This window comes from Heterocephalus glaber, unplaced genomic scaffold (genome assembly GCF_053883595.1).
Source record: "Heterocephalus glaber isolate CG9 unplaced genomic scaffold, H.glaber_assembly_v1.0 deba00001461, whole genome shotgun sequence".
NCBI classification, from domain to species: domain Eukaryota; kingdom Metazoa; phylum Chordata; class Mammalia; order Rodentia; family Bathyergidae; genus Heterocephalus; species Heterocephalus glaber.
Genome location: NW_028258308.1, coordinates 7,758,143 through 7,782,567, shown reverse-complemented (window position 1 = coordinate 7,782,567; position 24,425 = coordinate 7,758,143). Strand labels below are relative to the sequence as shown.

At 37.5% G+C, this 24,425-nt stretch overlaps 2 protein-coding genes across 5 annotated transcripts in view; one reads left to right on the top strand and one right to left on the bottom strand.

The window, feature by feature from the left end:
• Positions 1 to 11,870: 11,870 nt before the first annotated feature.
• Positions 11,871 to 13,987, top strand: Hmgb2 (high mobility group box 2). Of its 2 annotated transcripts, none has more exons than XM_004852936.4 (5): positions 11,871 to 12,012; positions 12,324 to 12,484; positions 12,652 to 12,800; positions 12,890 to 13,064; positions 13,450 to 13,987. In XM_004852936.4, the coding sequence occupies exons 2-5, from the start codon at positions 12,335 to 12,337 to the stop codon at positions 13,609 to 13,611; spliced, it is 636 nt and encodes a 211-aa protein (XP_004852993.1). In that variant the 5' UTR covers positions 11,871 to 12,012; positions 12,324 to 12,334; the 3' UTR covers positions 13,612 to 13,987. The 2 variants fall into 2 exon arrangements, with proteins under 2 accessions (XP_004852993.1, XP_004852992.1); XM_004852935.4 differs by having other exon boundaries at positions 11,884 to 12,038.
• A 2,024-nt stretch (positions 13,988 to 16,011) lies between these two features.
• Galnt7 (polypeptide N-acetylgalactosaminyltransferase 7) overlaps positions 16,012 to 24,425 on the bottom strand; it is a 151,215-nt gene continuing 142,801 nt past the window's right edge. For all 3 annotated transcript variants that reach the window (XM_004852934.4, XM_004852933.4, XM_021264937.2), the window contains exon 12: positions 16,012 to 23,042. In XM_004852934.4, coding sequence (XP_004852991.2) covers positions 22,905 to 23,042 — 138 coding nt within the window. In that variant the 3' untranslated portion in view covers positions 16,012 to 22,904. The remainder of the gene's footprint in view (positions 23,043 to 24,425) is intronic.

The following is a 24,425-nucleotide window of genomic DNA, read 5'->3' as shown; positions in this document are numbered from 1 at the left end:
ACATATTTCCAGCCTTCAAAAGACTTTTTGGTACTGGGGATCGAACTTGGGACCTTGTGTGGCAGGCGCGGTGCCACTGAGCTAAGTCCCTGGCCCTTCCTAAATAATGATTGGTGCCATTATACTTCCTATTATATAGAGCTACTTCACAGGCATTCTTTTCAACTTCATAACTTTACTCATTAGGCAGAGAAAATACTTATTTGTTGAAGAAATGAGAGTAGCAGTCAGTGCTAATCTCCGCTCATGCCTCTCTAGTCTTTACTACTGTACTTCCATGTTTATTTCTTTGGCTGAGAATGGTCACTTTGCTTTCTCCTAAACTACAGAGAGAACCTCTGTGACTGAGTAGTCAGGGCAAGTTGGAAATGGCTAAGAATTAACAACCTCCCACTCTAGCAGCCTAGGGGTAGCAGATACCCTAGGTGTCTTGGCCCTCAGTTCAGATACTTTCATAGCATTTCCTGGAGTTTTCCCCTGTTATTATGATCCAGTCATTAGCAGTGGTAGCTGGCTTGATCTTGTACCCTTCATTGACTGTTTTCCCACCTTCCACTGTTGTTTTCTGCATCTCTAAGATAAACTATCTGTACTTTTAGTCTCAGGCTCTTAGTGGGCATTTCCATGGGTTATTTCCCCTAATATCTTCCCCTTTTTCTAAAATGCTTAGTTCAATGGGGAGGCACATGATTCAAGTCAGGCCAGCTGGAATCCTTCTGAAGGAATTCTGTATAATCTGAAACAGGGAGGAAAAAGCTCTCTGCTTTTTGTGTTTTGCTTTGTTTGCGCATCATTCTATATCTAATGGAATAGTATCCAGCATAAAGTAGGAACTTAAAACATTTGTAGAATACTGTATTTAATAAACCAAATCCTTAGAATTTCTTTGCTACCAAAGAAATTACTTGTCATCAGCTATAAGTTTTTAAAAATCTATGAAATTCTGTTGTTACTGCATATCATAGTGTCACAGTATCATTAGTAGTTAAGAGCATGGACTCAAGAGCCAGGCTGCTTGAAATTTAAACTACTGCTTGCCAGTTATTTGTGGTAGTTATTTGTCTATTGTCCCTCAATTCTATTCTCATGCTTTGAATCTCTCCACTGTATCACAGAGTACTAGCACCCTAAGGAGCATTTCTCAGACTCACCTGCCAATTGTTTTTCAGTTCACTTCTACTAACATGAGATTAAAAGGCATGTAGAGGACTGAAGGCATTCTCCCCCTTCTTCTAGCTCCAGCTGCCCCAGCAACACTGTGGTGCTCTACCCTGGGTGGCTCCAGGAGTGGCAGGGGCAGAGCGAAGGCTGCTGGCTTCTTAAAACATCTAGGAGATATAGTCCTAATAATGTAATAGTTACATTCCAAAAGCCTATCAGCACATTCATGGGATTGGGATGACACTACCTCCCTTTATTCTCCTATTAGTACTAGGATAGCCCCACTTCTTGCTCAACATTAATATTAACTGAAGTATTAATACCACTGGATAATGATACTTTTCTGCTTTTGTTCCTTCACCCCTTCTAGTACTTTTGTAATGATTCCCTCAATAATAAAGGTGATAGCAGTCTCTCTGAAATATTCAGTGATTTTTGTTTTTCTGATTGAACACTAACTTGGCCTTTGGCAAGAACTTGCTTTTTGCCTGTTTCTTCTATAAAACAAATACAAGTATACCTATCTCATTTGTATTATTATGAGGATTAAATAAATTAATATATTTAGAGCACATAAAACCATACAAAGCAAATACTGTTTTTGTGAAATAGGTGATTGTGTATCATACTCTATTTTAAAATATACATTGCCTGAACCATAACGTTTATAAGATCTAAAGTCTTTCTGCATACCTTTATTACTTTTTTGCAATTTGTCCCCAGAATCACCTCTGTTTTTACAGCTTAGCGCTATCATTTCTCTACCTGTCTCCTCTTGGACTCATCTTCTCTGTTGCTCCTCTCTTCTGTCATAAATTAGCATATGAGCTTTGCAATATCTCATTTGGTTTAGACATAACATGAATATTTTGGAGATTTGTAGATTTAGTCTTTTAATGAAGTTATATATTTTGAGATGCTATAGTTGTGAGAAGGGTATGTATTGGTAGTGGAAGACAGTAGGTTATGTTGGACCCTGAAGATGAATCCAGAATCTTAAACATGTCAGGAAACCTCAGATGGGAGAAAGTCTTGAGAAATACAGATCTCTTTGGTTAAATTTTGTCCACATTAAAACTATTTTAAATTTATATGGAATATTTCACTAGCTTCTGTTTTGGGATTTTGAAAATAGGCTTTTTATCTCATACTCAGCAGTCTTAGGCTTAAGGATTAGTTACTCCATTCCACAAATCTTTGAGATTAAAAATCCCCCAAATAAACAAACATGAGAATGAGACAGGCCTAGAGTCTATTGAATAGACAGATTTCTGCTGTGTTTATTCAAGGTTTGGATCACAGAATTGCTTATAGGAATTCTTCAGATGACAGTGTTTTCAACAAAGATCACTTTTTCAATTTTTATCATCCTTTAAAATTACAGCTGTATCAGAGATAGAATACTTTTTTCTTTAATTAGTTCAATCTTCAGCTATGTATAAATGCATTTTAGTCTAATTAGAATTCTAGGATAATTTGAAAAGTACATCTGGAAATTTCATAGTTTGCGAGTATGTTTCTAAATACAATTAAACTATAAAAACAAAATTGAAGACAAAATTTTAAATATGTCACCTTTATGAATATTTACACTATAATTTGCAATTTTAAGGAATTATTGAACTTAAAATTATAATTGGCTTGATATAAGATCAATATAGTATCAATACACCCAATTTTACTTTAAATGAAAATACCCACAAAAAGTAGACAAAGTTTTTTTCAAAAGTATTTACAAAAGAATTATTCTTCTATTTCATGAAAACAAGATACTCAACTGAATATAACCCAACTAAACAATTCTAGTACAAGAGCTCCTGACACTGGAATTTTCCTAGTTATATTCACTTCCTTTAAAATATTTCCATATTTTTATATTGTATTCTGCAGCTCTCATTGTTAAAGTCTAAATTGTTCTTGCCTAGTTTGAATGCAGTACTCTATAAGTAGAAAGACAAGTGACTGTCTTTTTTTCAAAAACAACTTTACTGGGATGTAATTTACAAATCATAAATTATTTCACCCACAGCAAGTGTATGGCTTAATGATTTTTGGTAAATTTATACAGTTGTATTGGCGTAGACAAAGAATTTATGAACAAAACCCAGATTGCATAGGAAATACCACAAAGAATCAACAACGGGATCTCATCTCATTGTAAAGCTTTTGTACAGCAAAATAATCACCTACAGAGTGAAGAGACAACCCACAGTGTGGGAAAAAATTTTTGCCAGCTGTTCCTCAGACAAAGGACTAATATCTAGAATATATAAAGAACTAAAAAAAATCAGACCTCTCCAAATTCAAAGACCCCCACAATCCAAAAATGGGCATCTGAAATGAATAGATACCTTTTAAATGAAGAAGTAGAAATGGCAAATAAATCTAAGAAAAAATGTGCAACATCACTGGTCATTCAAGATGCAAATTAAAACAACACAGATTCTATTCACTCCAGGAAGAAATCAACCAGTAAAAACCCTGGCAGGGCTGTGGGGAAAAAGGAACTCTTCTCCGCTGTTGAGAGGGGGACACGTGTAGACTGGTGCAACCACTGTGGAAATCAGTCTGGAGAGTCCTCAAAAAACTAAACTAGAGGTTCCATTCCACCCAGCTATTCCCCTTCTTGGTATCTTCCCAAAAGAATTAAAAGCATCATACCACAGCGATATATGAACACTCATGTTTACAGTGGCACAGTTTGTAATAGTTAAATCTTGGGAAGCAGCCCAAATGCCCATCAACTGATGAATGGATAAAGATGTGGGGTTTTTATACAATAGAGTACCACTCTTCCATAAAGAAGGATAAGCTTGAGACATTTCTAGCTAAAGGGATGCACCTTGAGACCATACTCATTTAAGTGAGATAAATTGGATACACATGTTTAAATACTGCATTGTTTCTCTGGTGTGAGAAACCAAAAGTGGAAATAAGGACCAAAATGTAAAATAGACATTGGGATATGGGATGAAAGTGTTCAAGGGGGGGGGGGGAAGAAGGGACAAGAAAAAAAGAATAGAAAGGAAAAATAGAAAAAAAGCTTTTGTAAATAAAGAGGGGAAGAAGGGATGAAGGGGGGAGAGGAATGGGAAAAAAAGCAGCAAGATATATCATGGACAGGTACCAATTCCCTATGATGAATGTCATCACTATGTGTATCTTAAATGTACCAATAAACATTTTGCTTCAAAGAAAATTTCATACAGTTTTATAACCATCACCATAATTCAGTTTTAGACCATTTCTGCCTCTCTGCAGTTAGTGCTCACTACCACATATAGCCACTTTTCTTTTCTTTTTGGTTTTCTGAGTTAGTCTTACTATGTAATCCAGGCTGGCCTTGAGCTTGTACTGATCCTCCTGCCTCAGCCTCCTGAGTTCTGGGATTACAGGTATGCATCACCACACCCAGCTTACTCTTCTGCTTTCTGCTTGTATACTACATGTGTTTTTTCTAGAAATGTCATGTAAAGGGAATCATATAGTATGTTGGTTTTTATGTCTTACTTCTTTTACTTACACAAAGTTTTTTTATGATTTACTCATGTTATAGATTTTATCACTGTTTCTTTTTATCGATGAACACTATTCTAGTGTGTGTATATACCATATTTTTGTTTATTCATTCCCCAGTTATTGGACATTTGGATTTTCAGTTTTATACTATTACAAATAAAGTTACTATAAACATTTGCGTACAAGACTTTTTGTGGATGCTGGTTTTTGTTTTTCTTGGGTAGATAGCTAGGAATGTTTAAATTTTGAGAAAGTGCCAAACTATTTTCCAGGCAGGCACTGCACCACTGAGCTACATCCCTGGCCCAAACTATTTTCCATAGTGACTATGCAATTTCACATTCTCACCAATAACATATGATGGTTTCAATTTTTCTACATCTTCAACAATACTTCTATTACATATCTTTTTCATTATAGTCATCCTATGAGAAATGGTCTCTACCATGATTTTACCTTGCATTTTCTTGATGTTAATGGTATTATTAGTCATTGGCTTTTTAGCATAGATTAAGTCCTGGTGTCCTACGTGCAAGGTGATAAGTTTTTGCACATATACATATCTATAACATACGTATGTATATAATGTATACATACACATACCTCTGTAACTAGCACCCTGAACAGAGGATAGCATGTTTGGCTTATTACCATTTAATAAAAATTATTGCATTTACTACTTTATGAACAATGACCTTTAAACTCCACTAATCCCTCTTACTCTTTTTGATAGTATTGTTATACATTCTACTTCCATATGTTATAAAAACCCACAAGACATAATTATTATTGTTGTTTGAATCAGGTAGTAATCTAAAAGTTTACAAAATTTTTGTGCTTTTTGTCTTCCTGAGGATTTAAGATCATTTTCCTTAAGAGGACTGCTGGCAATGAATCTTGGAAACATCTTTATTTTCTTTCCCTTAATTCTTGAAACCTTTTTCCCTTTCAATATAAAACTCAAAGTTAGTGTCCTGCCTTACTTATTCGTTCCTCTTTCATCCTTCCTCTCTCTCTCTCTCTCTCTCTCTCTGAACCAGGGACTGAATTTACAGCTTCCACATCAAGCTTTATCCCCAGCCCTTCTTTAAAATTTTGAGCCATTCTGCTATGTTTCTGCCCTGAAGCCAGCCAACCAGACTAAAACCTCTAAATTTGTAAGGCAAAATAAATCTTTCCTCCTTTAGGCTGACTTTCCCAGGTACTTGTTAATAGCAATGAAAAGCTAACACACATAGTTCTATAAAAGAATCAGCTTTCAGACTTTTTTGCTTCATTGAATTTTCTATCTTTTCTGGTTCTTTTTATGATCTTGCTTTTAATTTTTAACATTTTGTATTATGATGTGCTCAAAAAAAAATCTACTACAGAGGGTTTGACTTTTGCTGTTAAGAATCAACCCCTCCCGTAGGTGCAATAGGGGTTGCTTCTCACAATCTAATGAAGGATTAAGCTATTTCCAGGGTGGGTTGAAAGTTTTAGTTAAGACCTAGTTCACCTGTGGTTCCTTCCTGCTCCTCAGACATTCTCACTCAGTCTTGCTTGAGGGCTTGGTGGTCTCTGACTCCTTAAGCTTAAAAGACTATAGAAAATTCATTTCTACTCTAGGAGTTTTGAGTGTGTCACATTCCTGCCCACACAGCTCCAAAATATGGCAGATGCCTTCAGAAGAAATGGTGGCAGACTCCTCCCTCATGCTAAACTTTTGCCCACCAAGATCTGAAACTTAGAAAGACTTCACGTTGTCTTCCACATTTTCTTTTAGAAGCTTCTGGCACAACTCTTACCTCAAAATTCAGCCAATCTGGGTAGAAAATAGGTTAATATGTATATTTACAGATTCTCTAGTTTTAAATTTACTAATCCCACACTACTGCCAAATGCTTGCTGGATTCTCTTAGTCTAAGTTTTTCTATCTCAGCAAAGTCAGATTGATCCTTAGTTCCATGCCTAAAATCCACAAAATGTTTTAGAAATCACACCTAGGAAGGACTTTTCCCTTCTGGAATTTTAGTTTGACTTATTTTTCAATTTTTTCAACAGATTTCCAGATGATTTGTGCAATCTGTCTTTTCTCCCCCCTAATCGTAGCAGTGGAGGCTTTCAAAAATAACTTTCTAAGGGACATTTGGTTCATTTTGATTCACCAAAATAGTTCATAGTCTTTTAAATGACAAACAAAATAACTGTTTTCTTATTGAAAATATTAGCAGAACAAGTTTTCACTTTTTCTTTTTTTCAGTACTGAGGACTGAACCCAGGGCACTGAGCATGCTAGGCAAGTGTTCTACCACTGAACTATATCTCCATTCCAAATTTTCATTTTTTTCTTTGTTTTTGCTTTTGAGACAGGATCTTGCTGTGTATTAGGCTGGCCTTGCACTGACTTCGTAGCCTAGCTGGCCTTGAACTCATGGCAATCCTCTTGCCTCAGCTTCCCGAGTGTGGGGATTACAGGTGTGTGCCACCATACCTGGTTTCATTTTTTTCTTAACTTGCATTTCTAGTTCTTAAAAAAATATATTGTTGAACTATATCACTAAAATGGATTTCTGGAGTGAGTATACAATTAAGTCTCTATTAGCAATCTACTCACAAGTGGATGTATATATTTGATGATTTTTTAGTATGCTTATCTGTCCTCTTCCATTACCTTTATTTATTTTGTTTCTTTGAGACAGGCTCTTGCTATGAAGTTTAGGCTGCTTTTGAACTCACTGCATACCCCAGGCTGCCTGAAACACACTGTGATTCTCGTTCCTCAGCCTCCTGAGTCCTACAGATGTGTTCTACCATGTCCAGCTCTCATTGCCTTTAAAATAACTTGAAAATGTTAAGTGGCAATCTAAGATTTATCTTTGAAAAACTGTGCAGAGTAATGGTTTTCAGTGTTTCACAAATCAAGAAAATATTTTATATGCTACTATATATAAAGTCTACTTGATTTTGACTAACCATATAAATTAATAAAAAATTAAATAATGAGAATTTATTTTTTTTTTGCTTGGCAGAAGAATAGCTTACAAAAATGTGTAAGTTATTCTTTTTCCATCTATATTTTCCAGTGTGGTTTGATCACTACAGATTATGGAAAGTCCAAATTTTTAGGAAAACTGACTAAAAATTATAGAAACTCAATAATTAGCATAACAATGTCATTGTCAAACACTTCTGCAAAACTGAATGCCTATAGATAAGTTTATCAATAGAATAGTCATTTATAGGTAAGGACATATAGGACTGGGGACTGCTTTGGAAACAGCTTCCCTCTTAGTTTATTGCTACAACATGTTTTACGATTCATGAGATGTTGAACTCAGGCAAAGCTGGGTAAATAAAGTAATATAACGATACCATTTTGAGGGAAAAGCTGTGAAGATCATTTTAATGAAAGAAGTAAAATGACAGAAACATTGTGTAATTCAGTTTGGTTTACATAGCTTATTATGTTTGGGCAGTTATCAACTCCTCAAATACTGTTCTAAACTAATTTGCAGATGTGTGTGTGTGTGGTACTGGGGATTGAATTCAGGGGCATTTTATCACTGAGCTACATTTCCAGCCCTTTTTATTTTATCATAAGAGTCTTGCTAAGTTTCCCAGGCTGGCCTCAAATTTGTGATCCTCCTGCCTCAACCTCCTGAGTAGCTGGGATTACAGGTGTGTGCCACTATGCTCAGATAATTGGTATGCTTACAGGCAAAGGGTTTCCTAGGACACAAGGAAAATTTAATTATAGTCACCTGATTACATAACAATTGACATTAAAATATTTCCACATTATATTCACATATTCCCAGAACTATACAATTATACAATTTAAGAGTCCAAAGCCACTTTAGGGATTATTCCTTAACTTCAATTTATAGCTTGTCCAAGGCCTAGAAATGCTAGGTGACCTGTTCTAAATGACAATCCCTTGCTGGGTTTAATTTTTATTTTTAAAAATTATGAACATAAACATTTTCCTCTTTACCATTTCTTAGAAAGACACATTGCATCTGGGTGTGGTGGTACACATCTGTAGTCCCAGCTACTGAGGTTGCTGGGACATGAGAATCATAAATTGGAGGCCAGCCTAAATAACCTAGTGAGACTCTGCCTCAAAATTTAAAAAAATTAAAAAGGCAGGGGATGTAGCCTAGAGGTAGAGCTCACCTAGCAAGGTGTTAGGTATTAGGATTTCAAAATATGAAGTTTGGGCAGAGGAGGAGGGCATATATGTCAAAATTCAACGTGTAACACATAAATGAGCCTAACATCTACTGTCAACTTGCTCTATGGTCCTTTGTCGCTCCTGAATATATCAGTTGGGAAGTGATTAAAACACACACCTTTAATCCCAACACTCTGGGAGGCTGAGGCAGGAGGATGGCAAATTCAAACAGCCTAGGCAACCTAACAACTGAGACCCTCAGATAGATAGATAGATAGATAGACAGACAGACAGACAGATAGGGTTGGGATGTAGCTCATTGTGAATGTTCTAGGTCTAATCCCCAGTACCACAAATAAATAATCCTTTGAAAATAGCATACATAGCAAATGCAAACAATTGCTAGTACTAGTGACAGAATAGAAAGATGTCTAAAATCATGATTCTTGTACCCTAGAAGTGCTATGATATGGATTTCAGTTAGTAGCTTTGATTTGGCATTGGCATGTGAAGACATCCACTATTTGCATTATAATGACCCCAAAAGTAGCTTGTGAAACCAGTTTGTTAAGTTATATAAAAGCATAATTCCCCAAGTGAAGTAAAACTTAATGAATATCAAAAGTTTGTAGTGAGAATATGTATGTACATAAGGGACTATCACATCTATTACTATCCCCCATGGACTACAACTTTGGAACCATAGAAAAGAACAAACACAATGAATAGTTTGACCTCATTTACACCATGCCTCAGACATTGTCACTTAACATGGAAATCTGATTACTTCACTGTCCCTCACACTTTTCAGTGGTTCCTTTGTCTATCCCTATAAGATGAAGACTAACTTTCTTTGTAAACTGCCAAACTTTCACAGTGTAAGTTTGTATACAGCAAGTTTGACAGTATGTTTGTAAACTTATACTACTGAACTTCTGTTTCTCAAATAAACCAGGCTCTCTCAAAGACCTTTCTGGGTCCCCCTCCCTTAATACTCCCACTCTAACTTGACTCAAATGCTACCTTCATAGAGGGTTTTCCCTACTTCCTCATACACTGATGGTGATTTTGCCTTATGTTCTTATTATTGAACAATTTTAATAATTGTTATACCGTTCATTCCTATATGTCTCCCTTTGCACTGTAAATTCTCTGAAAGCAAAGACCATGATTTTTATCTTTATATTTCTCCTGCTAAGCCCAATACATGAAAGATGCCATAAACAGTTCGTGGCTATATGCCCAATTTAAAAATAAGCACATTTTATTTTAAGCTATAGTTGTTTTCCAAAGAATGTTTCAAAAATATAAAATTTTAAAATGTACTTTAAAAGTGTAATATATCAGTGACCTCACTTTTACTGTTATTTGAAGGTAGCAGGATTTACTTTTGTTAATTTGGATTTTCTGTGCTTTTATATGGCATCTGCAACCGTGATTTTGTAGTAGAAGCTTCGGGCAGACACAGAATGTCATAAATTAAGGATTATGATTAAATTTTAGAACCCTTAAAACAAAAACATACAAGTTTTCTTTTTGAAAAACTGCCACTTTTTATTGTAAAACATACATAATAATTGTCATTTTTAACGATTTTAAGTGTACAATTCACTGGCATTAATTTACAATGTTGGGCAACCACTATCCGTTTCCATTTTAAAAATCTAGTTTTTATTAGTACCTAGTAATCCCGATGTACTATCGAGTATGACTGTCATATATAAACCACACAGGAATTTCACATAAGCAAGCCCACTTACTGCACAAATATTTAAAATCCGTTTCGAACACCTCAGGACAACATTCAGGCCAATAGGCGGGAGGAAAACCCTTGGAAACTACATACAACACAGAAAGAGCACGCTGAGATGTCAACCAAAGTCGCCTACCTTGGGAAAGCAGCTCGGGGCGCTCTCTGGGAAGCAGTGAGGTTAGGTAGCTTTGGCGCGCTCTCCTCAGACCCTAACACGGAGGTTCTTAACTCGGGCTTGGAAGGAGCTGCAAAAAGTTGCTCTGGGCACTTAGAGGACTAGGGGCACTTGGGGAGTGGGGTGCGGTGCATTCATTGCTTTCCCCGGCTCCTCTTAATCTCCACGCTTCCGGACGCCGAGACAGGGAATACGCGGAACATAGGCCGGGTTCGCCGGTAGCTGGCAGCCCAGGGTTCCGTACCCCAGCACAGGGCTCGGACGCAGCACCGCAAGGTGTCCGACTGGGCCGCGGCGGCTTCCACCCGGGTCCGACTGCGGGAGGGTGTGGCCAGGGGGCGGCTGGCGGCCCCTCCGCCTCCCACGTCTGACCCCCGGACAAAGGGGGCGGGGGGCTCCCTGGGCGGGAAGCGCCTGGCTCCGGAGAGGCAGGAGCAGCCTCTTCACACACACCCTTTCCTAGGGTCCCCGCCTCGTCTCACTCGGGGCGCTGCGCCCACCACAGGAGGAACGGGGCACTGGTCCGCAGAGAAACGCCTGTCTCTCCCCACTTATTCTTCTTCGAAGGGCGTAGGGAAGCTTCCGCAGGGCCGCACAGGCGTGGGACTACAGTTCCCAGGAGACAGCGCCTGGAGCCAGGCTGGAACATTAAGACAGGACCTAAACGGTGACTGGAGGAGGGACAGGATAGGCTTCTTCCGTTACCTTAGCGCCAGCAATTTGGGCCGCCGCCACCCCCTGCAGAACAACTCACCGGTGTCCCGCTTCGTATTTTTAAATCTGGCGGGGCTTTCCCTTTTGGGATGACCACGCCCCTCATTTACGACTCGAACCAATCAGCATCAGGCCCGCCATTTTTCAAAACCTCTTCCCGCCGCCAATCAGAATCGAGCAGTACATTCCTCTCCTGACCGGTTCTAACGGGTCTGGGAGTTAACGACCTGGGAGACCCACCGAACCTGCTAGGCTGAGGCTGGGTGGGCGGATCTAGCCAGACACTGACCAATCGAAAGCCGATAAGGAAAGGGGGCGGGGTGTCTCCGGGTTTGAATAATCGTAAGAGCCAATCAAAGAGGCAGGGGTGTGGCCTGTGGCCGGGTCTGTCAAGTTGCGGTGGCGCGGAGAACTCTGCAAAACAAGAGGCTGAGGGTTGCGTTAGCGGTAAACCAGTTCACGCCGGAGCCCTAGGAAGGAAGCGTCGCACTAGGACTCGGCTGCTCTGCGGGACTGAGGAAAAGCTCGCACGAGGCAAGAATCTCCGCAGACTCCCTCGGGTTTGTGAGCTCCTCTCCCTTCCCCCGCAGCCCACAGCCGTTTGTGGGGTTTCGGCGTCACGGCTTCAGGGGTTCGACCTGACGGGCGGGATTTGGGGTGCGGGCGGTGAGGCCGGCGCTGCGTTGGCCAGGAGCCGGCCCGGGCCGCGGTGCTTCTCGGACCTTGAGGAAAGGGTCGAGGGCGCCAGGGGCAGCGGGGCTCGGAGCGAGCGCGGGGCGGCGGGGGCGACATTGGCGGGCGCTGGGGGCCGCGGCCGCTCTCGCGCAGACCGCCCCTCTCCGCAGGCCGCGCCGCCATGGGCAAGGGAGACCCCAACAAGCCGCGGGGCAAGATGTCCTCCTACGCCTTCTTCGTGCAGACCTGCCGCGAGGAGCACAAGAAGAAGCACCCCGACTCCTCGGTCAACTTCGCCGAGTTCTCCAAGAAGTGCTCGGAGAGATGGAAGGTGAGGGCCCCAGCCGGCCCTCTGCGGGGGCAGGGTGAAGCTGGGCTGCTCGGGTCTGCGAACGCCCGCCCTGCGCTGAGGCGGTGTGAGCCCTCCCGACGAGCTCACCTTTGCCGGGCGGCTGCGGCTCGTTCTGCCGTGTCTTTTAACCCATTCTGTGCTCATAGACCATGTCAGCGAAGGAAAAGTCGAAGTTTGAAGATATGGCCAAGAGTGATAAGGCTCGCTATGACAGGGAGATGAAAAATTACGTTCCTCCCAAGGGTGGGGATAAGAAAGGAAAGAAGAAAGATCCCAATGCACCTAAAAGACCACCGTAAGTTTATTTTAAAGATTAACTGAACTGCCCCCCTTGGATTTTTATTTTCCCCCTTTTGGTTTATTAACTCCGTTGCTTCCTTTCAGGTCTGCCTTCTTCCTGTTTTGCTCTGAACATCGCCCAAAGATCAAAAGTGAACACCCAGGGCTGTCCATTGGAGATACTGCAAAAAAATTGGGGGAAATGTGGTCTGAGCAGTCAGCCAAAGATAAACAACCATATGAGCAAAAAGCAGCTAAGCTAAAGGAGAAATACGAAAAGGTATATGTTTACCTTCTTAAAATTGGGCTAAAATCAGATTGATACTTCCTGAAAGATATTACAAGAAGATGCAAATCTAAAACTTAAAAAAAATAAGGGGGCAAATATATTTTACTACACGTATTAGAAATGTGAGATGTGTGTGAAGTAAATAAATGACTACTGGCAGTGAAAATACTGGTGTTGATCTAATGTAGCTCTCATTTTACCCACACTAGCTTTCTAAAGCCTAAAATGCTCTCAAAACTGAGGAAGATCCTGAATACCTTTTTAGACAGCTGTCTGGGTTATTGGTCAATAGTTGTAGGTTGTTTACAGCTAAGTGGTTTTCACAGTTGAGTGAGGACACCGGATGCTGATTTTATTATTTTTGATAATATTTCAGGATATTGCTGCATACCGTGCCAAGGGCAAAAGTGAAGCAGGAAAGAAGGGTCCCGGTAGGCCAACAGGCTCAAAGAAGAAGAATGAACCAGAAGATGAGGAGGAGGAGGAAGAGGAAGAAGAGGAAGAGGAGGAGGAGGAGGAGGATGAAGATGAAGAATAAATGGCTGTCCTGTAATGGCATGTGGAGTATATGTGTGCTCAGGCAATTGTTTTGCTAAGAATGTGAATTCAAGTGCAGCTCAACATTAGCTTCAGTATAAAAACTGTACAGATTTTTGTATAGCTGATAAAATTCTTTGTAGAAAAAATACTTTTTTTAAAAATTCAGGTTGTAGCTTTTTGAGGAGCTACTACATACAGTTAGATTTTAAAGCTTTTTGATGTTGAATGTTCCTAAATATTTAATGGTTTCTTTCATGTGTGTGGTAGCACAGCAAATTTGCAGGAACTAGTACCAATAGTAAGTTTTGGGTTTTTTTAGGATGTTGCATTTTGTGTTTTTTTAAAGAAAATTTGTAATAAAATTATGTATATTATTTCTATTGTCTTTGTTTTAATATGCTGAACTAGCTTTCCCTTAAAACACAAGAGAAGGGGCTTTGTCAGCTTTTTAAACATTTTTGCCTAGTAGCTCTTAAGGCTCAGTTGGTTTAGTAGTGTTTTGAGGGAAAAAAGAAAACCAAACATATCCATATTCTTTTCTAAAAACCAGATCCAGAACTTAACTTTAAAAATTTTTGCACAATGATTTTTAAGTTTTGTCCTTGACATTTCTGTTTATTTATTAACTTGCTCATCTAATTTCCTTTTACTTTAAGGATGGTAAGTCATAAAAGCATATATGTATGTTGAAAAATGTAAAAATCAGTAATAACGTTAAATTTTGTGTTTGAAAGTTGAACTAGTTCAAAATAGATTTGAATTATTTCTTTTTTTAGAATGCTGGGTAACTAGTCTAAGAAAGTATTTGAGATGATTGTGATATCCCATGATCTAATTTAGCTACATTTCACTAGGATGGCATTTTAGGAATGCTTGATGAAGCAGTTAACTTGTAAATTATAACTGTTGAATTATTAAAGGTTACTCGTGAAGGTGATCTATAAACTAAATGCTTTCAGAAGAAATCTTGACAATTTTATAGTTAAATGTCACCATCTTGGTGGCTTATCAAATTTTAAGGTGGAAGTCAAGATTCTTACCTAACAAGATCCTTGGTTGTCCTGTGCCATATTGGAAAAGATTATTTTGTTTAAATAAATTAGGTGTTAGTACAGGCACCAAGAACAAAATACATCAAGGTCTTAACATTTCAATGATTGCCCTCCTAATTATTATCCTACTGGTTATACATCAGATTTAGGGTTTTCACTGAGCATAAAAACTAGTTTCCATTGTTTCCTGTTAGGTGACTGAAGAGGCTGAAATATGTGGGGTAATGTGTTTTAGATACTTAACATACTTGGGGTAATGTGTTTTAGCTGTATAAACTGCTTATTTCAATTTCTAATATGAGGTCAATTACCTACCTTACAGTGTTTTAATGATTTAAATGAAAGTGCGATAATGTACTTTTATTTATTTTTGGTACCAGGGATCGAACTCAGGACCTTGTGCTTGCGAGGCAGGTGGCGGGATAATGTACTTTAAATAGTACCTAATGGATAGATGAAATGTTAAAAAAAGTTGCTAAAAGTGAGATCTTAAAAATTTATAATTTAGGCCCATGAGGTAGTCCTGTTGGGTTCCTTGTCAGTCTTTTTAGCAGTTGGTCTTGAGTTTCATTCTGTAATGTATTTTAAGTTGCTAAGCTAAGAACACCCACTTTGAAATCAAGTGCTGCTCTTTAGGATTTGAGATGGGTCCTGCCTTGTTCATGTTTTATGTAAGGTTTCCAAGTCCCTCTGAAAAAACTAAATTAGCAAGTTGTCAACAGTCAGGACTAGGTGACATCAATGCATATAGATACATTGGAAAGCAGTGACACAATTGTAAATGGTTCTATCCCAGATCAGCCACTACTTGGGGATGTTTATGAAAAATTCTTTTAAAAATAGTTCATTTCTTAAGGTACACAAACTACCTTGTTCTTCCAGACTTATTGCCCCAGGAATACAGTGATTTATCCTTTGTAGAAAGATGTAAGCATAATTGTAAGTTAACGTTTTAATCTCATTTCTGTTAGTACAACAGAAGCCATATTTTAAATAGCTATTTGCATAGTATCAATGAATAGATCATAGTTTAACCAGCTCCCTAAAGATAGTTGTTTGTTTTTTTTTTGGTACTGGGGATTGAACTTAGGTCCTTGTGCTTTCAAGACAGGCAGAAGCACTGAGCTAAATCCCTGGCTCAGATAATTGTTTATTTATTTTTAATTTTTTTTTTGGTATCAGAGCTTGAACTCAGGACCTTGCGGTTGCGAGCACCACTGAGCTAAATCCCCAGCTGTTTTTATTTTTTTGCTTTAAGAACAGTTATTTCTGTGACTAAACCTTGTGTAAGATTTTACATGTGGAAGAAGTCCTACAAGAAGTGGCTGTGCCAAAGGGCATGTATATTTTGGGGGGGGGGTACTGGGGATCGAACTCGGGTCCTTGCGCTTCCGCAGCAGGCAGTGAAACCACTGAGCCAAATCCCCGGCCCAAGGCTGTGTATATTAAAATTTACTGTTAGCTAAAGCCTTTACTTTATGCTAGAAACTGCTCTTTACACGCCTGCTAAAATTGTTCAGTGGGAGCTGTACTATATATACCCTACAGCAATGAATTTTTTGCAGTACCTATTTCCTCATCAAAAGATAGTAATTGTTCTCAAGCTTCTTAGTCTTTATTATTCTGATACATTAAAAAATGGCTTCTATTAGTATTTTACAGTGAAGAGCCATTTGAGTTTTCTTTCTGTGGTCTTGTGACATTGGTCTTTTTATTAATAGTTTGGGGACCTTATATATTAAGGAAAATGATGCTTGGTGACACATAAGTGTTTTTCTCTCATTTGTCTTTTGATTTTCTTTATGGCACTTCGTGCAGATTTCTCATTTTTAGGTAGGCAAATGTATCAGTTTTTTCAAGGCTTTGAGAGGTCTTTCCTACTCAAAGGTTTTAAAAACAATTTTTTTTTGGTACTGGGGATCGAACTTGACCTTGTGCTTGTGAGGCAGGTGTGCCACTGAGCTAAATCCCCAGCTCAACAATTGTTTCCTTTAGTTTTTAATTGAATATTTGATCCTCCTGAGATTTATTTTGGTGCAGGGAGTGAGGGAGGCAAAAACTCAGGTTTCACAATGTCAGTCACTATTAGTCTTTTTAATTTATAAAAACTGCTAGGTTAGAATATTCTAAGGTTCCATATATTTCAAAAGCACTCACTGCAGACTTGTTCAGATAAGGTAAGATTTACTGACAGGAAATGCAAAGACCGATAGAAGCGAAACAGAAAACTGTTGAATGTGGTGAAATGAGCATACAAGAAATTTCACTGCAGTGAAATTTATTTTTGCATAGTGCTGTAGCCTGGTATCAGAAACTTACATGTATAGTTTGTAAGCATTTAAATGGGACAAAAGGGAGGGCCATTATTTAGTTCAGTCCTGTTGGACAGAGATGTGCAATATGTCTCCCAAATTTTCAAGTGGAACCAGAAATCCAGATTTTAGAAAATGTGAAGTCTGAATTTTATTTTCATTTTATTTTTTTGGTACCGGTAATCGAACTCTGATCCTTGTGCTTGTGAGTCAGGTGGTGGCACCACTGAGCTAAATCCCCGGCCCCTGAATTTTAAATAATGGCAATGAATTCAAATTTGGGGGTCAAATTATGTGTAGGTAACATTCACCAGTTAACCGCTTCTATAAATAGTGTTCTTAATTTTATATGCTGCAGTGAAGATAAAAATACCATTTCTGAGGCTTCAGTAGACCTTCAGTGCTCCTGGGGCTTACCTGTTAGCAGGCCTCAGCCTTGGTATTAACCACATCCATAGCATATTGTCTCAGGAACACAGACTTTCACATTAAGAGGGCAGGAGAATAAGCACATCTAGCATCAAAATTTAAACTGGAAATGGCTCTTAAGTTATCTGGCCTAGTCTCTTCACTAAGATACGATAGTCATGGGGCAGGGATTTAACTGAGTGGCACCAGGCCTGCCTTGCAAGGGAAAGGTCCTGAGTTTGACCTCCTGTACTGGGGGATAAAGAAAGAAACTAAGATAAGACAAATCACTTTGGACAGTGTCCCTAGGTCAGGTTAGAGATAGTAAGCCACTATAATTTTATCCATATTTATGCATTCTTCAATTTTCCACATTTTCCAAAAGAAAGATTAGATAGCTTCTAGGAAGGAAAACATTAAAATATAAACATGGAAAAGATTATGAAAGAAGAGTGAGGTGAGCTTGCTGTTTCTTACCGGTTTGGTAATATCAGACAAGTCATGTTAACTTCTGTTTCCTCATCAGTAAAATTAGATTTTTAAAAACCAGGTAATACATTTAAGACATCCTAATAGCAAGAAATAGGACATGCTCAGTAAATAGTAAATAAAACTATATATGCCCCTGTATGTGTGTGTGTACACAGACACTGAAATCATCTCAGATTTCAGTTGAGATTCTTGAACAAAGTGGATAGAAAAAATACATGGAAAACACATGTTCTTTAGGGAGTTTTTCCTAGCACCAAATAGAACCTATCTCCCATGGGATCTTGGGATATCAAGTATAAGAGTTATGTCTTCCAATATGAAAGCTGTGAACGTGGACAAGTTAATAAAATATGAAACATACTGTGCATTTTTTGTATTTATAAAAAGTTCTTTAGGAATTGCCTTTTTCACTCAACTATTATTAAGACTTGCTTTAAGTTATTCATTTGTGTTCATCACTGAGTAACATTTCATTGTGTGATTATATCACAGTTCATTCCCCTGTTGATGAGCATTTAGATTGTTCTTGTTTTTTTGCTATTGCACATCACAGTGCTATAAAAATTCTGTGTAGGTCTCCTGATAGTCAAGTGAGCTCACCCTTACCTGCAACTCAGCAGTCCCAAGCTCCCACTTTGTTTATTTAGCTTTGCAGTATCAACAGTTTGCAACCAATTGTTGCAACATGGTTAAGAAAGTTCTCCTGAGTAAACAGACATGGTGAACGTCAGGTTTACCTTCTGTATTTCCTTTCTTGTTAGTACAGTCTGCTGTGCCTGTTACCTAATTCCTGAAAACACTTGCCCCATCTATTCTGTCCATTAAATTGTTGAGGACAGCAGCATAACCCCAATACCAGTTACTGTAACAGCCAGACACTTTCTGCCAAAACTTTTAGAGCTTTTTTACCTATATTCAAGGCCAAGTGAAATTTTACTTAAAGATAAAGGGTACACTATCTTAGACATCCTTCATGATGGCACTTCGTTCTATCCAAGGGTTGCATTAGGTCACTGAAAACTACATTCTACACTATAGTTCCTCACAAGAGTTGAATTAAACCACTGTAAACTACATTCTACATGTTTTGTGAATGGCATGAGGCAGAAATAACAGTTTCTCTTAGGGTTATCATTTCACCTCTAGTTTCTTTAACTTCTAAGCTTCATTTCTTGTCAAGTAGGGGTAATGATAACTGATATATGAAACACATGCAAACACAACCTTTATAGAGCCTTGAAGTGTAGCCGACTCACTCTTCTGATTAAAGTCAGATTTTAAGACTTTGAAACCAGATAATAATAGTTAACATTTATATTACCTTGACTGTGTGCCAGGAACTTTATGTAAGCACTTTATGTTAACGCATTTAATCCTAATAATAACCCTATAAAATAGGCACTGTTATTTCCCCCATTTTACTACTGAGCAAACTGGTACAGAGGTTAAACAACTCATCCAAGGTCTCCTGGCACTTGCAGTGGAACAGGAATTGGAATACAAATACTTTGGAGTCCATCACATTATTCTACTGCTTCAGATGAGCAAACTAAGATTCCATTATAAAAATTAAGACTTGTGTTGCACCTCTGCTCAGATATAGAACCCCTAGGTCTAATTCAGTCAGAAAAACTGAAACATCCACCTAAATTATGGGCATTTCAAAAACCTTAAAAATGAGGATTGCAAAGCAATTATTAAATCTTAGTCCTTCATCTCTGGGGACTATTGTCCCCAGAACAATTCAAACATTTGTCCATTTTCTTACAATAGATTGTTTCTAATGAATGCTTTCATAGTGCTCAATTTTGTTTGAAGTGGTTTCACATGGAATAATTTTCACATGTCTTAACTATCACCCTACTAGGTATCTGGCCCTTGTCAGTTCTCTGTTAAACTTTCCACTGAATTACATGTGGATTTTTTTTTTTCAATTGCATTATGTCTAGAAATATATTTTAAGATTTCTGTGAGTCACCAGGCATGGTGGCACATGTCTATAATCCCACACGTGGGAGGCTAAGGCAGGAAGATTGCCATGAGTTTGAGGTGTCTGGACTGCATAGTGAGTTGAAGGCCAGGATGAAGTACATAGTGAGACCCTGTCTCACAAAAAAAAAAAAAAGAAAAAAAAATCTCTGTGAGCAACCATCTTAGGTAATAAGTGATAATTCCAGTCTGGTGTTAACGTCACTTTTCAAATTTCTTAGCCTGCCACTACAGTTACAAGGTTTTCAAGTCAACACAGCCATTTACTTGAATCTGTGAGCAGCCATATCTTTTCTTGGGATGGCATGTTTTGTACAACCAGGTCCTATGGACTGCTTCTACTTCCATTTTGGGAGACTTCCTTTTTCTTTGCTTGGCTCTACTCACTTGATCTGTTGGGTTGTAAAGAATTCTGATTTAAAGATATTTTTGCTTTTGTTAGGCAATTATATAGACTATACTGACAAGAAAGATGTATGTTACTGGGATTATGTTTATAACTGTATAGGTAGCTTTAAAAAATTGTTATACATAGGCAACCAAAAGTACCGTAAGAAGAAACCTTTATGTTTCCTTCCTACAGACAAGTTCTGAGTATTCTAAGTACAGCAGAATTCTAACCAACACTCAAGCACATACTCAACTAATATCTATGGTTTGTAATATTTTGAGTTACTCATAGTGAATCTTGTAAATAAAAAATAAAATTTTTAAATGTACAGTTAAGATTTGCAAATGAGTACAAGTACTAAAAAACCCCCATGAATTAAAATACAATATTTTATTTTTTCTCACCTAAAAAACAAGCAACCCAGAATTAAGATATACATAAGCTTCTCAAATTTACCCTAATAAAATTTTGAATATTTATACAATTTCTACAGAAACATACAGTGTATCAAAATCTGCATAAATCAAATTTATAAAATGTGTAGAAATGCATAGTGATATTATCAACTTACAAAGCAAGGATATGGGAATTATTTCCAAAGCAGCCTACAGTAGAAAATAGTCATTATGGCAGCAGCTTCTGATGTTTTTCATGTTTGGTAAGGTTTCTGATTTCAATATATAGAATCATGTTCACAGAATATCTTCTTTTAACGAACTGCACACACAAAAAACCCACTTAATTTACCCATAAAACTACATGCACAGTTCATGTGCCACCTTTCTTAGGCCTATGCATAGATAACAAGGTTATAATCCATTCAACATGGAAAATGGTACCTATCTGCAAAACACACAAGTAATTAAAGTACCAATTGTTTCTTTTTTTTACAGCTGATTTATTTTGAAATTATATAAGCATATAAATGTATTTCTTTTTAAATATCCCTAAAGATGAGTGAACGTTAAAATGGATGATCACAGATTAGTAGCAAAATACAAATTGACAATTCAAAATTATAAATAAAACTGCTGAGGATGTTTAATTTTTACTCTCCAAATTTAAGAACTAAGTTTGGAAGAAAGAAATTGAAGGCTTTTCTTTCAAACAAATGTAGGTTTTGCCTTTTCTTTTTTAAGCATTAATAAAAACATTTTCCTCTGGCAGTAGTTTGTGAGTTTTCATTGTAATGACACCATGATTACAAGATAAAGATGCTTAATTACCATTCCCTACCTCATTACATTTTTTAAGCACTCAACTTAGGCATTTCAATATTTGGCCTAATAAAAGAAATTAAAATCAAATTGACCATTTGCAATATTTGGTTCTCCTATAGTAGGTACTGTATCTAAATGTTTGAATGCAAACAAATATTTTCATTGGAAAAATACTACTAAGAATATGTTTGCTAAAAAGAAATTAAGAAAAACTAGAGAACTAATATTCAATCTAACAAAATAGTTCACATTTGTTAATGAGCTATATTATTAAATAGTCAACTTTTTAACTTTAAGTAATGTGCATGGAATTGCATTTGGATGAAGATAATAAAATGACACAGCAGTTCACTCTTTCATAGGTTGCACATCTTACGCTGCAATGCACAAGAGTTTTGTAAGGCTTAATTTAACAAGGGCTTGGAAATTCTTAGGACAAATCTTTGATGTGTTTACAGTGGTGTTGTGTTGCTTTTATTAGCCTCCCTTTGAAGTTTCAATACAGAATTATTTATAGGTTTTGTTTTTTTTTTAAGAGTGACAGGTACGAGGGAAAAGTAAATTCCAAATGTACGTGGACAATTTTTTTCTCTAGCTGGAAGACTCTTGCTATTCTAAGAGCTAGTATGGCAGATGGGATTGAGAACACCAGTAGGTAAGGGAGTTAATGCCACACAATCTTCAAACCCTATGCAATAGCCTTGAGATGTTCCATATTGTCATTTTTTGTTCAAGTTATACAATACTCAATTTCATACCAAATGGCAGCACATAAATTCATTTCTGAGTGCTATAAGTACTTCCCACACAGGTGACAATTCATTTCATCATTATCAGCCTAAAAATTTCATCAAAAGCTCTTGAAAAATATACCAAGAAATGAAAGAGGCACTAAATGTGTTGTTGAAATTCACCTTTCAAAAAAGCAGCATGACTGTGAAGGAAGGCCACCTTGGCTAATAACCTGTGGCAGTGCTTCAAAAAGATGTAAAGTTAAATAAAGACACAACAGGTTGATCATCACCAAGATATATATTAAAGTCTGGTTGCTCCAACCTTTTTTCAAGTGTGTTAAAAAAAAAATCAAACTGCCTTTCAGACCCCTGAGTGTAATCCCAAAGAAGACAACATGCTTTTAATTCTGTTCTAACAAAACAGAGTTAAAGGCACAAATTACCAACATCATCTTTAAACAAAACAAAAAAGATGTAAACATCTACAAAGTTTAAGGTAAAAGCAGTTTTGTAAACAGTAACTGCATATGATAATGTTATTGTAAAATCACAGTTTATCAATGTCCTTCAAACTGATCAGGAGGTTCCAGGTTGGGAGCTGTACAGAGTTAATAATAATTGTTGCAGCAGGTTTCAGGCGGTTTTCAGTCCTGTATAAATTTACTGGTCAGTAGGTAGATTATTGGTTTCTTTCTAAACACTGTGGATGTTATTCATTTCCCACTTTTGAGTCATTTTACCGGAGTCGCAATTGGAGATGAACACTTGATGTAGGACCTCTGAGCGATCTAAGCACTTCCCTGAAGGAATGTGAGTAAATCTGTGCAGGTTCTAGAAAACAGTAAGGAAAAATAAGTTATAGTTTGGACTCTTTTGACATCACTGACATTAGAAGTCACTGCATGGCTTTCAAAAGATAGTTCAAGGAAATTGAATAAGCTCATATCAGCTCATACCTCAGATTGACAGTCTTCCCAGTTCTTTTACTGCTAAGTCCTAATATACTGCTGCTACATCAAATTGGATGTATAAAAACCTAAGTTCATCTTCTTCCCCTCCAAACATACTTCTCTGGTTCCTATGGTGGCTAATGACAAGGCCAGCTTTCCAGTCCTCAGGAAATAATGTACTTTTCCTTACTCATTCATATTACACCAGGTATTGAGGGCTGATATTTACAATGTCTCCAGTTTATATTCCTTCCTTCCCATCTCCACTTAAGATACCCTAGTTCTCATGATATTTCTTCAGTATAGGCTCAGGATTCCTCAAAGCATGGTCCTCAGACTATGCAAGATTGGGTCTATAAGGGCAATACAGTTTTCAGAATACCAAGAATTCATTTACTTTTTTACTGGATTGACAGTTATGCTGATGGAATGAAAGCAATGGTTGGTAAAACCGACAAAGCCTTACCATGAATCTAGCAGTGACACCAAACTGTGCTTGTAGTCATATTCTTCACTGCCACATAGCTCATAGTTCAAAAAGCAAATATTGGCAAGGTGTGGCGGTGCTCGCCTATAATATCTGCACTCTGAGAGGCTTAGGCAGGAGAATGGCAAATTCAAGCCCAGCCCAGGCAATTTAACAACTTAGTGAAACTTTGTCTCAAAAAATAAAAAAGGAAGGAACCGAGTTCGATCCCCATACCAAAATAAATAAATAAATAAAATTTTTAAAAAATAAAAAAATAAAAAAGGGCTAGAGATGTAGCTCAGTTCGCAGGCTCTTAATTCAATCTCCATTACCACTTAGTGATGTCCTTCTTGAAGCAGCTAAAGATTATTAATTTTATTAAAATTTGACCTAAATATGTGTTCTAAAAAAAAATTTCTGAGATGAAATGGGAAGGGTGTATCAAGTAGTTCTATACAATACAGTACAATGTTATCTTGAGAAAAAGCACTAGTATAATTGCACTGAGGGATGAACTAGCTGCTTTTTCATGAAATGTCATTTTTACTTCAAAGAAAAATCAACAAATATGATTATTCAAACTTCAGTAACGAGTAGAAATTTTCTTGAAAATGAAGTGATCCTGGTACTTTAAGAAACAAAGCAAAAAAACCTGATTGTTTTTGCCATTGATAAAATTTGAGTTTTCAAGTAAAAATCAGAGTTTTGGAAAATGCATTTCTACCATTGTGATAGTTTCACATTTAGACTTTTCTGATAAAATGAGTGGTTATATTTGTGATATTTTCTCATTGT